Source organism: Triticum urartu, chromosome 2, assembly GCF_003073215.2.
Source record: "Triticum urartu cultivar G1812 chromosome 2, Tu2.1, whole genome shotgun sequence".
NCBI classification, from domain to species: Eukaryota; Viridiplantae; Streptophyta; class Magnoliopsida; order Poales; family Poaceae; genus Triticum; species Triticum urartu.
In genome coordinates, this window is record NC_053023.1 from 287,590,115 (window position 1) to 287,603,327 (window position 13,213).

Below are 13,213 nucleotides of genomic sequence, written 5' to 3' on the forward strand. Positions count from 1 at the left end.
TGTTGGTGCAAATGTCTCCATGCTCAATCATGTCGTAGTCGTAGCCATGGATGAAGGCCGAACATGGCACATCATCACTCTCCTCTAAGACTAAATATAAGGTTTCATGTGTGGTCTCGTAGCTTGACTCGGAGTATGAGTCCAATATGGGTGTCGTCTTTGTGTTGTTGAAGAGGTTCATGCTCGTCGCCGTGGTAGAAGGGGATGGCCCTTTCTCGACCTTCTTGTCGCCGTCTTGTTCTTGGAGGCCCATATGATGTGGCACCTCGTAGCTCGTCTCCATGACTGAAGGGAATGTCCCATGCTTGGCCATATTCCTTGAGGGGCTTCCGAAGATGGAAGTGTCGCCCTCGCTCGTAGGTGGTCGCCTCGTTGGTGAAGATGTCGATGTAGGCGAACTCATGGGAAGTAGGCGAAGATGCCATATGTCCAAAGGCGAAGATGCCTTGATAGCACTTGGTGAAGATGTTGAAGTGGTGGTGGTGGTCATAGCTCCATCTTGGTGGTGCTTGTCTTGCGGTATTCTCTTGTGCTCATGATGTTTGGACTTGGCGTGAAGTAGGTCTTGTTGGGACTTGTGCATTTGTGCTTGGTGAGCATCATCATGATGACGTTGGCGTTGTCGCACTTGAGCTCGTAGTAGATGTCATTCGTCGTCGTCGTGCACATGTTGCTTGGAGGTGACTTGTCCTTCATGACGAGGTGGATCACGAATGTGACGGTGGTCGCCATGGAGATGTGGACATGGACAACTTGCGCTTGCATCATTTTTGCGCTCCGAAGACTTGTGACTTGAACGTCGCCGCCTTGAGGATGATGAAGGGGAAGAACGGTTGATCAACAAGGTCCGAATCTCCTCCATCCTTGCATCCTGATCCTCCTTTTGTGTGGAAAGCTTGTTGTCGATGTAGTCCCTTTTCCTCGCTTCGGAGTGGCGAATGTCAATGGAGAGGTTCTCGATGCGCTCGCGCAATATTGATTGTGTGCCTTGTATTTGTCATTGTAGATCGAAGATTGACACTTTGGTGATGTAGTTGTTCACGCCGTCGTTGTTGTGGAAGACCGGAGATGAAATGCCTTGCCTATCCATCACTCCAAGAGAAAAATGTGAGTGGTAGAAAGAGAAGAACGAATACCAAATGTACCTTGACCGAAGTTGAAAGTGGATCAATGATCACTCCAATGTGGACAAGGAAATAGCACAATTGGTACTAATTCTTGTCGGTTTCTCACACCTACACAAATAAGGCTTATGGTGGAGCTCGGTGAGGATAGTGGCACAAAAAATTTGATGCAAAATGTTAGCAAGAGTCAATAATGTTGAAAGAGATTCACAAATTCGCAAGTGAAACAAGTAGACCAATAGCAATATGTGGCACACGGAAACACACACACGGATAGATAAATGGGGTCGTGCAACCAATGATGAGAACAAAATGTGGAATCCACGAAAAACGCTCGTGTTGCACAACTCAAGAGATACGCTAGCAGGCGGATACGACACTTGTGCACAACCTATAAGATGCAAAATGGATAACTTTCTATCCCAAGTATGCTATGTATATATGGTTCCCGGTGTTTCTCACAAGGTGATCCAAGATGATCTTATATGCAATGTGGTATGATGCTATGGCTATTGCTTACGAGCTCTTTGTTCACTCTTTTGCTTAAAAGCTTATTCTTGTTTTTTTGTATGGCCACTTTGGCACAATACACAAACCAAGATAGCAATTGTATATATGCGGGAACAAACTTGAGGCACAAGAGATGATATGATACCAAGATGATACTGATATGGTATGGTATGTATGCAATGTATGGTGTAGATCACTAATGTGCACAAGTAACGTTGCCGGCAATACTCAAATGGCTAGTCTCGATAGGCAAGTGACGCAAAATGGGCTAGGGGTTATCAATGCAATGGCAAGGGAATATACAATGGAGGGATACCACGATACCAAGATGATATGGAGGTTACCGTCCGTGTCGATGATGAGTGGCAGTGATCTTGATGGAGATACCAAGATGATGGAGACTCGTCCCTAAGTAGCCGAAACACCTTAGGAAACGGAAAAACCGCGAACTCAAAATCTCAAATGTCAAATGTCAAATGGTGGTAGCGGGAATGCGGTGGTGGTTTTGTGACAGCTCAATGGAATTGCGGAATGGCAATGATGGGTTGTGGAGTACGCAATGCGGAAATGGAGGGTAAGGTGGTGGACTATACACGTTGTCGGAGTTGGAAGCACGGTCCCTAAGTAGCTGAAACACCTTAGGAGACACAACTCACAACACAAACAAAAATTGGGTTAAGTCGGTGTGGAAGAAGTGTATGGTTGGTAAGCCTATGCGGAAGTGGTGATGGTGGTTGATGAGGAAGCAACCGTCCCTAAGTAGTCGAAACACCTTAGGAGACTCAAATCACTACTCAAGCAACCACACATGCAATGGGTATCAAGATGGGTTAGGTTGCGGAAGTCGGTGGTGGTGTAGCGGAGGATGTGGTGGAAGCCCTAGGCAAAGATGCCAATATTTCAAAAAATTGATGGAGTCAAATGATGTTGGTGGTATTTTTGTGGGAAGGAGGATGTCAAGAGCTTTTCAACGAGATAAAAGAACGTCAAAATCAGAGTTCAGATGAATTAGTTATGGCCGAAACAATATTTGAGCGAAAGTGATATCTACAGGTTACGGACGTCCGAAGATGGTCGGACGACCGGTGGCCGGACGTCCGGGCAGGCTTGGAAATCCGTAAATTTGGCTCGGGTTAGGGGTTCCGGTCGTCCAGAAAAGGTCGAACGTTCGGTCGTTCCAGGGGCTCCGGACGTCCGTAAAAGGTCGGTCGTCCGGGGGTCGGGGTCAACGCGAGATGCGAGATCCGGGGCGCGATTTTGGGCGAAAAATGATGATTTTGGGGTCAAAATTGATGAGACTTCGTGGGTGAAAGATGGGGAAACTTGGGGAGATGCTAGATCCACTTGAAACCAAGCAAATCCATGGATCAAAATCAACAAAACTTCGTCAAACCAACAAATCACAAAAAAATTGGGGCTATTTTTGGTGGGGATATTCGAAATTGGGGAAGAACACAACAAAATTAGGCTAGAAAACAACTAGGGAAGGCTCCGAAATCGTGATCAACGTGGCTCATGATACCAAGATGACGTAGGGTAGAACCCTATGTGGCCGATCTTTCGCGAAAGGAGCGAATCCCGCGAAGAACACGAAGAACGTGAGGGGAAAGAGAGGGAAAACGCAAGGGAAACACAAGAGAAACACAAGAGAATCACTAAACCAACACAAGAAAGTCACACATGTGATAGATCCTCGGATACACGGTACACGATCAACTAAGGACGATAAAAGGGTAATGGTCTTCTCCATGAGGAGGCCTTGATATTCTTCTCCGCAAGGAAGTCTTGAATCCAAAGGGATCTTCTCCGAAGAGGCTGCGGTCTCTGATAGAAGCAAAGGTGTCCCGTCTTTTGATGAGATGGTGGCTATCGTTTTGGAGGAAGTCGACTTTGACGATCCGACTACGAACGTGCAAGGACGTCGCGACTTAGCAATCGCTAAACCAACTCCGAGAGGTTATTGACCACGCCGGAGCACGATCAACCTGACCACTAAGGTCTGTTTCCTGCAGGCAAACGAAGAACAAGCAAGAAACTGAGATTGCAATATGGATGTTGTGAATATAAGATGAAAGCTTTATTGATCAAGGTGGGGTTCTGTGACGTCTTGGTCTGGTCGCTGGACACAAACGAAGTACGTGAAGTTGCAGCTATGGCGAACTTTTAATCTAAACAAAACCCAAAGTCTAAACGACGCCCTAAGGGTTGTATATATGGAGGAAGAGGGGGGGATTTCGTGGCCCTTGGAGGAGGGGTCCGAAACCAACCCTAACTCTTGTTTCCCCACACATACGGACTCTAAAAACAGCCTATACTTAAGTATTTCGAAAATACATGGGCCTGGCCCAATAATAAGGTGACGCAGCACCTAAAATAGGCTCTGGACCAAATTTATGAAGTGGCATCTTGTATATTTCGTCAAATACTTCATGCACTCCTTATGGTGGCTTCAAAGTCCTGAAATCATCACTTGTAACTCCGTTCTTGACCCCCTTGCGCATGCCATCATCTTCATGCTTGAACTTGATCCAAGGTTCATCTTTCTTGTCCAAGCTAGGCCCTTCATTTGTAAGCAAAACAAATGTATCCAATTTAGGCAGCATCATATTCTCATGAACATTAGAATCGTTACCAAGAAACGGAAGTACCTGATAATTCAATTGGCGTGCGCGAGCTCTAGTAATTGGTCCAATATGTATAGCAGCAGGGGTTGTGGGTGTAATAATGGTATTGATGTCATCATCAGTCTCTCACGAGGAGTAGATCCGATGTGGATGAGCGTAGCTCTATCTCTCAAAATGAGCTAAACAAACGCTGACCCTAACTAGGAGGTGGAAGAGTATATATAGTCTAGGGACACGAAGGGGTAAGTGTGGGATACATGGGCCTCGGCCCGATACTCTGCGCAAAGACATGCGCCGGTCGTCCGACGGGTACCGGACGTCCGGTGGCTCGCGAGGGTCCGGTCGTCCGGTACTTGTCGGACGTCCGGCGTTTTGGCTTGGGAAAGCCATCATCGGATTTCCGGACGGGGCCGGTCGTCCGGGCGCTGGAGGATGTCGGACGTCCGATCGCGTCGGTCGTCCGACCGCTGTAGGTCTCGCTGGCTAGGACTTGGGCTGGCTGGTGAAGTCTCCAGGCGTCGGACATCCGGTCCAGACCGGTCGTCCGGTGGCTGTAGATTTCTGGCAGCTTCTTCTCTTGGTCCTTGTACTTGGCGTCCTCGGTAGCTCGTCCGTTGGATGTGGTGGCTCCGTGGCTTTCCTCTAAGTACCTGATCATGCATAGCACACACGTTGGAGGTAGTAGCCATGTCTCACATGTAGAAAGTGAAAGTTCGGAGAGGAGCGAGTTCACCTTGTGTCCAATGACGTATGTTCGAGGTCTCGTCATATGTCCTTTTGGGACTTGGAGAGTAGTCGGAATGTACATAGGGATGAACGTGGGATCCTCCACATCATTGTTATTTAAGAAATATTGAATAGCGTAGGATTTATTCTACTTTGCCTTGTACTCCAAGATAATTTTGTATTCCTATATATATGCCCACGAGGCTCAAGCAATACAACAACGATTCCACCAATCCCTCTCTATCCCTTCTAACAACATTAATCCCTTGAGTATTTTGTTATTAGCCCTCGAAAGCCACAAGGGCACTAGATGCACTTACAATTCTTTTTACTCTCCACATGTAGTAAAGCAAAGAGTATGTCATTTACCCTTCCTGGGAATCTAAACTATATCGTGTGTCCCTGTTTATTTGTGTTCTAGATCTACTGATGTGACATCCCCTCGACTATAAATTCCACATACTCCAAATATCGCAATCGCAATTAAGACCAAACGTCATCAACAAGGAGCATAAGAGTTCATATAAAAAAACTGGCTATAATAGGCACATAAAGTATAAGATCACTGGTAATGGTGTGGGTATCTTCCCAGACAAAACTCATGCATTTCTCAGGATAATTGTGGAAAATGTGCAATATGACATCAATCATTCGAATGACGGGCTAAGGTTTAACTGAACATACACGCTGCCTGATATATTCCTATATGCCACTTAGACACCTGGTTGCCAATTGTAAGATAGGAACATGCGATGTGCAAATGTGTCACGGCTAAAAAAAGGCAGCACCAAATCTAATGCGCAAACAAGATTTATAGAAATCACTGTTGACAATCGCCTATAACCCTGAAACCTATAGTTTGGCATTCTGGCTTTGGTGATTGCAAGGTTTAACTTGTTTGCAACATTTGAACCATCCCGGAGGCCTTCTCGCTGTGATCGACAATGAGCTTCTTTCGAATGGCTAATAACTCCTCTCCAGCACCACAGATGTAGGCTGCTGTTCGCCTGCCAGAAAGAGTTGCTCCTTCCATGCTGTCAATGTAGTCCTACAAAAACAATAAAGGAGGTCATGATTTTGGTCACATTTACTATTTCCTAACGACGTGTATCATCCAATGTTGCAAGCATTCCTCTGTTTAAAATTGACTCCACAAATTACTAAGAATTTGAATGCAACTTGTCTGCTTTAGCGGTCAGGACTATGTCAATGCTTCAGGTGTACTGTACCTGTTTCGTGTAAGAGCCAGACAAGAAGAAATTTTTAACTGGTGTCTTCTGGTCAGGTCTAAATGGATCATTTCCAGGAGCCTCACGGTACAAGGATTGTCCGATCTTTACCACACTGGACCATGTAACTTCCAAGCCTCGGGCTGATGGAAACAAATCTAAGACCTGCGCAAAATTTTAAATGCATTAGCATCGAGGGGACAATAGAATCAACAGAAGCGCTAAGGAGTATTAGTATTAGGGTTCAGCTCTCCTGCAGGGATCCCTGAACGCATTACTGTGCAGGCCAATCAACAGATGACACATGTCCTGATAAGCCCCACCTCTCAAAAACATATATTTTTTCCTTTCTTGTATCTTCTATTGATGTGCCATCTTCTCGTTATCTCCTTTGGCTTGACTCGACAGGTTTTAAAGACTCTTCATGCTACGACGGCACTCCCAAGACGCGGATTTTGAATTTTCATTTTTCTTCTTCTAGTGTTACACTTCAAATGCAACGCTAATGCATACGCTTTGCATGGGGGGGGGGGGGGGGGGGGGGGGCTAAGGAGTATTAGGTCCAAGTGCATGGGCTATGAAATAGAGATAAGTTGCATCCATAACAAGAAGCACAATAAAATCACATTCTACGGAACTGCTTTAAAATGAGGACATGCTTAGATATTGGTAATAGAAATCATCTGCATCAACCAATTATAGCGATCCTTTCACCAACAAATTATGTACAAACCCACCTGTTTTTCAACCTTGCTAATAATCTCCTCATTTGGCAATGGCATGTACGGATCACCTGGAGTTAGCACAGCTCTGCAAATAAAGCAAACACGCAAGGTGAATTTATTTGCAGAAAGATAAGCCGGTCCAATGCATGAATTTTAGAAGTTATACTGCACAAATCACCAAGTAAACTGTCCAGATTATGTAAACATAAATCAGAGTTTCAAAACGTCAAACAGTTAACTTTGTTAAGAGTGCTGGATGGTAGCCTTACTGGATCAGGGAACCTTGTCCTTCAATGTAGTAGTCAGCAGGAGATGACAGTGCAAGGTCTGAAAAACAGGAGAAGTCTGCATCTGGAGTATAGAGTAGATTATCCAAGCCAACTGCTTTTTGGAGTTGTCTAAATCAAAGATAAGAAAAGCATCACTCGCAAGGGATTTGCTTTTGCACAAGCATATTTTAGCAGAGATAAATGTACTCTTCCTGAAAACATCAGGGATGTGCCAGAAATATTAATTGGTCTAATATAAATTAAAAACAAAGAAGTAACAAAGAGCCCCAGGGTTGGAATTACCTTGATTTCTCCAAGTCTTGGACTTCAGTAACCCATCCATTGTAGCGAAGCTGAACAGTGACTACAGGAACACCATCTAACTTGTATATATTGTCAAACATATCCCATTCCCTCCATTCCGATGGTAATAGTCTTTTGATCCCTGGGACATCACAAGCTGCACCCAACAAAAGATGAAACATCAATTTTATGCTTGAATGGTTGGGAGTCAATCAACAAAAGAAATGCTGAGAAGAAAAATAACCTGCAACATATGCATCTGCTTTGATTATCTCACTACTTGTAGCCTACAATGCCCAGATGTAGCAATATGTTAGTGAGAGTACTAATGTTATGACCGGCATATTAGGGGCTTAGCTCAGTTAGTTGTGGCCCAGTTTATCTTATCGTTATTAGGGGCTTAGCCCAATTATCTTATTAGGAGGATTATATAAACTCGTGTGAGGACCCGTTTTGGGATTAAGCAAGAAGCAATCATATTTGCTCGGCTTCCTTAGGGAGCCAGGAGACCTAACCCTAGCCGCCGCCCCTGCTCTCTCTCACGCGCGCGCACGCAACGACGGCGCCCCAGCGCCGGCGACCACGCCTTCCTCCACGCCATCCCTCCTTCCACCCCTACAACCCGAGACCACGCCCTGGTAGGGATCCGGTTCCTACCAACTAACAGAAGTTCCGGAACAGTGCATAAATACCTTTGATGATCTAGCACTAATCTTGCTACGTAGACGAAAAGCTAACCTTAGAGATGAGAAAGCCTTTCACATAGGTCTCTCCATCGGGTGACTTATCGTAGAGAACCTCTCGGCATCCCCACCTCAAGTGAAACCTGAAGGATTTTTTTATAATATAAAAAGAAATGGTCGCACTGCAATATTTATTACATAGACAATTGAAGAGTATTATTGGTCTCGTTAACATACCTACCACCCCTGTCTGTTATGTACTTCTTTATTGGGCCACTTAAGTAAACATCAGGTGAGCCCTTTAGCATGCGCAACAAAGATGCCTCTGTCTTTGTGGCAAACAGGGTGAAAATAGTAAGCATGCATCGAGCACTGATATTATCACAGTCGATAAAACCAAGAGCATAAGCAACAGGATCCCACATTCTTGTGATGCTCTCTCGAGTACCACCTCTAGACATGAACCAATCAGTGAAACTTACCTGAAAAAGTGTATATACAACTCTATATTTAGATTTAGGAATCAGCTACAACTGAGTTATGCTGGGGAAAAACTTAAAGGAATTGTTCTGAAGCCCCATACATGCATGCTAGACTAAACAGTTTGCAAGGAAGATGAAATAAAAGCAAGTCCACAAGGAACCCACTATCCGAATTTAAAATATATAGCATATATGCACAGTAATGACACTGACAAAAAGAAGAGGAATTCTTACATCATCCAAGTCCCGTACTTGTTGCAATGCACCGTCTGGATCAAGAAGAGCTCGAACAACTGGGCTTAGGGCGAGAGCAACTGCATTCCTTGCCTTATCATAAACCTGCAACACAATTTAAATATATACAATTAAACCATCTGACAAAGCAATATCCAGCAAACTAAAGTGACGGGCAAAGTTGACAAGACTTCCAGTGCTTATTTTGTGCTCATGCTTATAGAATCTTTCACTTGTTACAAGTTCAGACAGAAAATTCAGATCTCAATAAACCTGAAGATAGGGCGGTCATGAATTAGGTATATACTATTTAAGGTATTTACACAAATAGGCAGTTGTGAAGACTTTGCGATGCTTTGATTATCCATAAGACAGAAGAATAACAGAACGCACAAATTGTACTCCCTCTGTAACTTAATAGAAGACGTTTTTGACACTGTCATAGTGTCAAAAAACGTCTTATATATGTTACAGAGGGAGTAACAAACTGTACTGTATCTGAAATTAGCATGAGCTGCAAGCTATTTATTTTCAAAGGGAATAGCTTGCTGCAGTTAACAGAGTGATCAACTGTAACTGCTTTCGAGAAATATTTGCCCATAGTTCGGCTGATTGCATTGTGACCTAATAAAAAGGGAGTGCTGAGGTGCCCGATTACTACTTTCACAATAGTGGCATGGGCTGAAAAGATATGCTTTCAGATGAACTTCAGAAGATGTTTAGAGGGAATAACATACAAAACTACAGTTAAGTTGCAGATTCAAATAGAGAGATACTGCAAGAATCATGGGCACGATATTAATAAAGTACAAGGCAAAAATGTTACAATAAGTTGCAATGTGTAATTACAAACTGTAAGGGAAACAAATTGCAAAGCCAAATTACTTCAAATGATTTTATTGTTCTGTGTGGTAGTAGCAAATGAAATTCTGAAGTGATTACCTTGAGTTGATTGGTTCTTAGAAATGCTTGGATACCATGTAATGGAGCTCCCACAGGGAACCGAAAATCAAGTTCTACACAGAAAAGCAAGCACTATGAAAACCTCCAAAAATTAAGTAAATGTGAATATGCATAGCAAATATGAGTTCAGCTGGTTTGGCCAATAAAGTACACAATATGGCACAAAGCTAGCAAAACATACAGCATTTGCATTTGAAGTTCAGAATTCAACTATACTAATAACAAATTGGAACATTATAGTTTTCAATTATATTACAAAAACTCGTAAGTAGTCAAGAATGAGTTTAACATTACACCCTAAGACCATGTTTCCTCCTACGATAGTTAGGTACTTCAGTATATGATAAATAAACATACCACCAACAATGCCCCCTTTATTTACAAAAGTATGGGTATGTTCCTTGACTAGTAGATTATTATCAGCCCCAACCTGAAATACAAAATATCAAATTTCACCAACAATTAATACTGTTAAGTGAGGACAATATTGCACATGTACCAATCACACAGCCGCACAACAAAATTTACATGCTTCATACAGACAAAAGGATTCTCCATGCGATAGGCTAAATTTATTTAACTCTGAAGTATACAGACCCAATTCCAAACTTTTCAGGTTATAATATCTCAATCATGTCCATAGCTGCTTTTTTTGGCAAGGAATCTCCATAGCTACTCAAGGTAGTCAATAGTAAAAACACACTCCACACTGGTTGTTTCTCCAACAATCCAAGAGTAAAAAAATAGTACCTTCTTCATGAGGCGGAAAAGATTGCTGTAACAACCAAAGAAGACATGCAGCCCCATCTCGATATGGTTCCCATGCTTGTCGACAAAAGAACCAACCTTGCCGCCAATAAAAGTTCGGGAGTCATACAGATCAACCTGCAAAAGTCAAGAAACCAATTTTGGCAGTGTTACAATGACACTGCTTTTCCTGGAGGAACACAATTTCGCATTGCTGAAGGCATCAAATCAGCAAACCTCATGTCCCTGGTCCAAGAGCTCTACTGCGGTGGACATGCCGGCGAGGCCGGCACCTATGATGGCGACCTTGAGCTTCGGGCCCCTGTAGTGCTCAGGCTCCGGCGGGAACAGTCCTTTCGGTGCTGCGGCAGACAGAAAGGCAAAATACGCAAATCAAGATTTCTTCCAGTCAATGGCACTAGGGTGAGGTTGTTGAGAACCGAAATGGGACCAACTAAAAACACATGGTCTGCATACAACTGATCCATGAATTCAGCAATATAGGATTAGCTAATAGCCGATTGCAGCCACAACTCTGACCAAATTAGGCTGTGTAAAAGCTCATAATGATTTACTCCCTCCGTCCGGAAATACTTGTCATCAAAATGAATAAAAGGGGATGTATCTAGACGTATATTAGTTCTAGATACATCCCTTTTTATCCATTTTGATGACAAGTATTTTCGGACGGAGGGAGTAATTAACTCATTCCTCGGCTACACCAGTTCTCCAATAAGTTCCTTAGTGGATATGGCACTCCGGGTCAAAGCTATTGAACCCAAGAGGAACTAACGACATACAGAAGGAATTCAAATATTTAGGTGCCAGACAAGTCCCAATTCTCGATTCCATCCACAACTCCGCCCAAAAATTACAGTGCTGTGGGGACTCGCTGATTTGGCAGTATGAATTTAAAGGGGAATACACCACTAGATCATTATATAGTATCATCAACTTTAGAGGGATCTAGCCTATCTTTATTCCCTCTATTTGGTCCATTGTTGTTCCTCCGAGGGTTCAAATCTTCATGTGGCCCCTCTCCCACAACAAACTTATGACTAACAATAATCTTAGCAAGAGAGGGATTGAAAAACCTCCAGAATGTGTTCTTTGTGCATAGCAAGAATCTATTAAGCATTTTTTATTGTACTGTGGTAAAACAGATTTGGAGGTACATTTCCAGTTTCTTTTCTTGTGAATTACTCGCATAAAAACCATATCACCCTGAACTCTGTTTGTGTCTGTGTATTATGGAGCATATGGAAATATAGAAATTCCCATGTCTTTGATAATGCTCTATGGATCGACATGAAACAGATATGGTGGCTTATTCTGGTGAAGATAAAAAAAAGGATGATTCTTTTCAAGGAGGGGCCTCTGTTGAATATGGAGGACTTTGCTCAGATGATCTCTTTTATCCTCAAGGCCCCCTTCCAGCTGAAGGTGGAAGTAAGATATGCTGACAGAAACACTGAGGGTGTTTTCAGTCAAGCACTACTTACCAAACTATCACTGGGAGGTGCCTCTCGGATAGATGAAGCTATCTCGGCACCAGCACCACCTCCAAGGAGACCTGGACTCAGCCAGATCACCCCTCTGGAGCTGCCCCTCTCCCCGATCCGGTCACTAAGGAAATTCAGAGCCCCTGCCCTCCTGATAGTCCAAAAAAACTTTACTGCGCTCAAAGTTCACAAGGATGAACTAATTCGCCTTGTCTGTGTCATTCCGATACCAAAACAGGGATTAAATACTCAAAGAGACGTCCTCACCGTTGATGGCCATGTCGGAGACCTTGCTGTCGAGCGAGCATCGAACCACACCGGCGGCCGCCGCGCGCTGGCAGGACGGCCCGCGGCGCCGGCCGACTACGAGGGCCGAGACTAGCGCGCACGACGTGGCGGCCATGGCCGTGGCCTCGTCGATGAAAAAGCAGTACAAAACCCGAGGAGCAGTGAGGGACGGAGCCAGGAAGATGGAGCCACTGGGCGAGGAATAGCATAAATTGTGTGAGCGTGGAGAGGAGGAACCGATGAAGATGGGAAGGGAAAGCACAAATTTGTTTGGAAGGCGAAGATGCCGTCGAGTTGGGGATTTGTCGTGTGGCCACAGCCTCGTGGACGTGCCACCATCGTCCACCGGTGCGGTTTGAGTGGACGCGCGTGCCCTTACCTCAGAAAACAAATATTAAAATATTCCTCCGTTGCAAAATAAATGTCTCAACTTTATACTAACTCTAACACAATAAAAATATTTTAAAAGAAAACAATAAGTGGCAACAGTTGCATGATATCTTTGTTACGAAAGAAGAAATTGACCCATGGAGAAAATACACAAAATGCAGCAGCCAACTTCATTATATCATGTAGTCAGAAACCTGTGCCGAAAGTGTCTGGTTAGGTAAAACCAAGATATGACTATGTCAAACTAAATATTGATGCGGGATTTATCAGTGACACACTAAAGAGTTCAGTCTTCGCAGTCTTACGGGATCATAGCGTACAGTTTGTTGTTGCTACTGACGAAAAAATTGATACTCTCTTTGTAAAGAAATATAAAAGCGTTTGTTAGTGATCTAAACGCTCTTATATTTCTTT

The 13,213-nt window shown here is 43.7% G+C and overlaps 1 protein-coding gene across 3 annotated transcripts; it reads right to left on the reverse strand.

Annotated features, from left to right (window-relative positions):
- Nucleotides 1-5,553: 5,553 nt before the first annotated feature.
- On the reverse strand, nucleotides 5,554-12,704 carry LOC125537055 (zeta-carotene desaturase, chloroplastic/chromoplastic). 3 transcript variants are annotated; one of them, XM_048700350.1, is made up of 14 exons: nucleotides 12,389-12,698; nucleotides 10,857-10,981; nucleotides 10,623-10,757; nucleotides 10,230-10,302; nucleotides 9,852-9,925; nucleotides 8,910-9,014; nucleotides 8,431-8,675; nucleotides 8,249-8,336; nucleotides 7,755-7,797; nucleotides 7,511-7,667; nucleotides 7,208-7,336; nucleotides 6,951-7,023; nucleotides 6,214-6,378; nucleotides 5,554-6,032 (listed from the first exon to the last, which is right to left on the reverse strand). In XM_048700350.1, the coding sequence occupies exons 1-14, from the start codon at nucleotides 12,522-12,524 to the stop codon at nucleotides 5,874-5,876; spliced, it is 1,707 nt and encodes a 568-aa protein (XP_048556307.1). In that variant the 5' UTR covers nucleotides 12,525-12,698; the 3' UTR covers nucleotides 5,554-5,873. The 3 variants fall into 3 exon arrangements, 2 of the variants coding, with proteins under 2 accessions (XP_048556307.1, XP_048556308.1); XR_007295513.1 differs by lacking the exon at nucleotides 5,554-6,032 and having other exon boundaries at nucleotides 6,252-6,378; nucleotides 7,208-7,419; nucleotides 12,389-12,704; XM_048700351.1 differs by lacking the exons at nucleotides 8,249-8,336; nucleotides 8,431-8,675 and having other exon boundaries at nucleotides 12,389-12,700.
- Nucleotides 12,705-13,213: the final 509 nt, after the last annotated feature.

What these genes read in the sequence shown, in the direction of transcription:
- LOC125537055 (XM_048700350.1), bottom strand. Translation starts at nt 12,524, where the DNA reads ATGGCCGCCACGTCGTGCGCGCTAGTCTCGGCCCTCGTAGTCGGCCGG. An exon ending in CTCCGACATGGCCATCAACG is followed by an intron (nt 10,982 to 12,388) that starts GTGAGGACGTCT and finishes TGTCTGCCGCAG; the next exon opens with CACCGAAAGGACTGTTCCCG. An exon ending in TAAGAACCAATCAACTCAAG is followed by an intron (nt 9,015 to 9,851) that starts GTAATCACTTCA and finishes ATTGTGTTGCAG; the next exon opens with GTTTATGATAAGGCAAGGAA.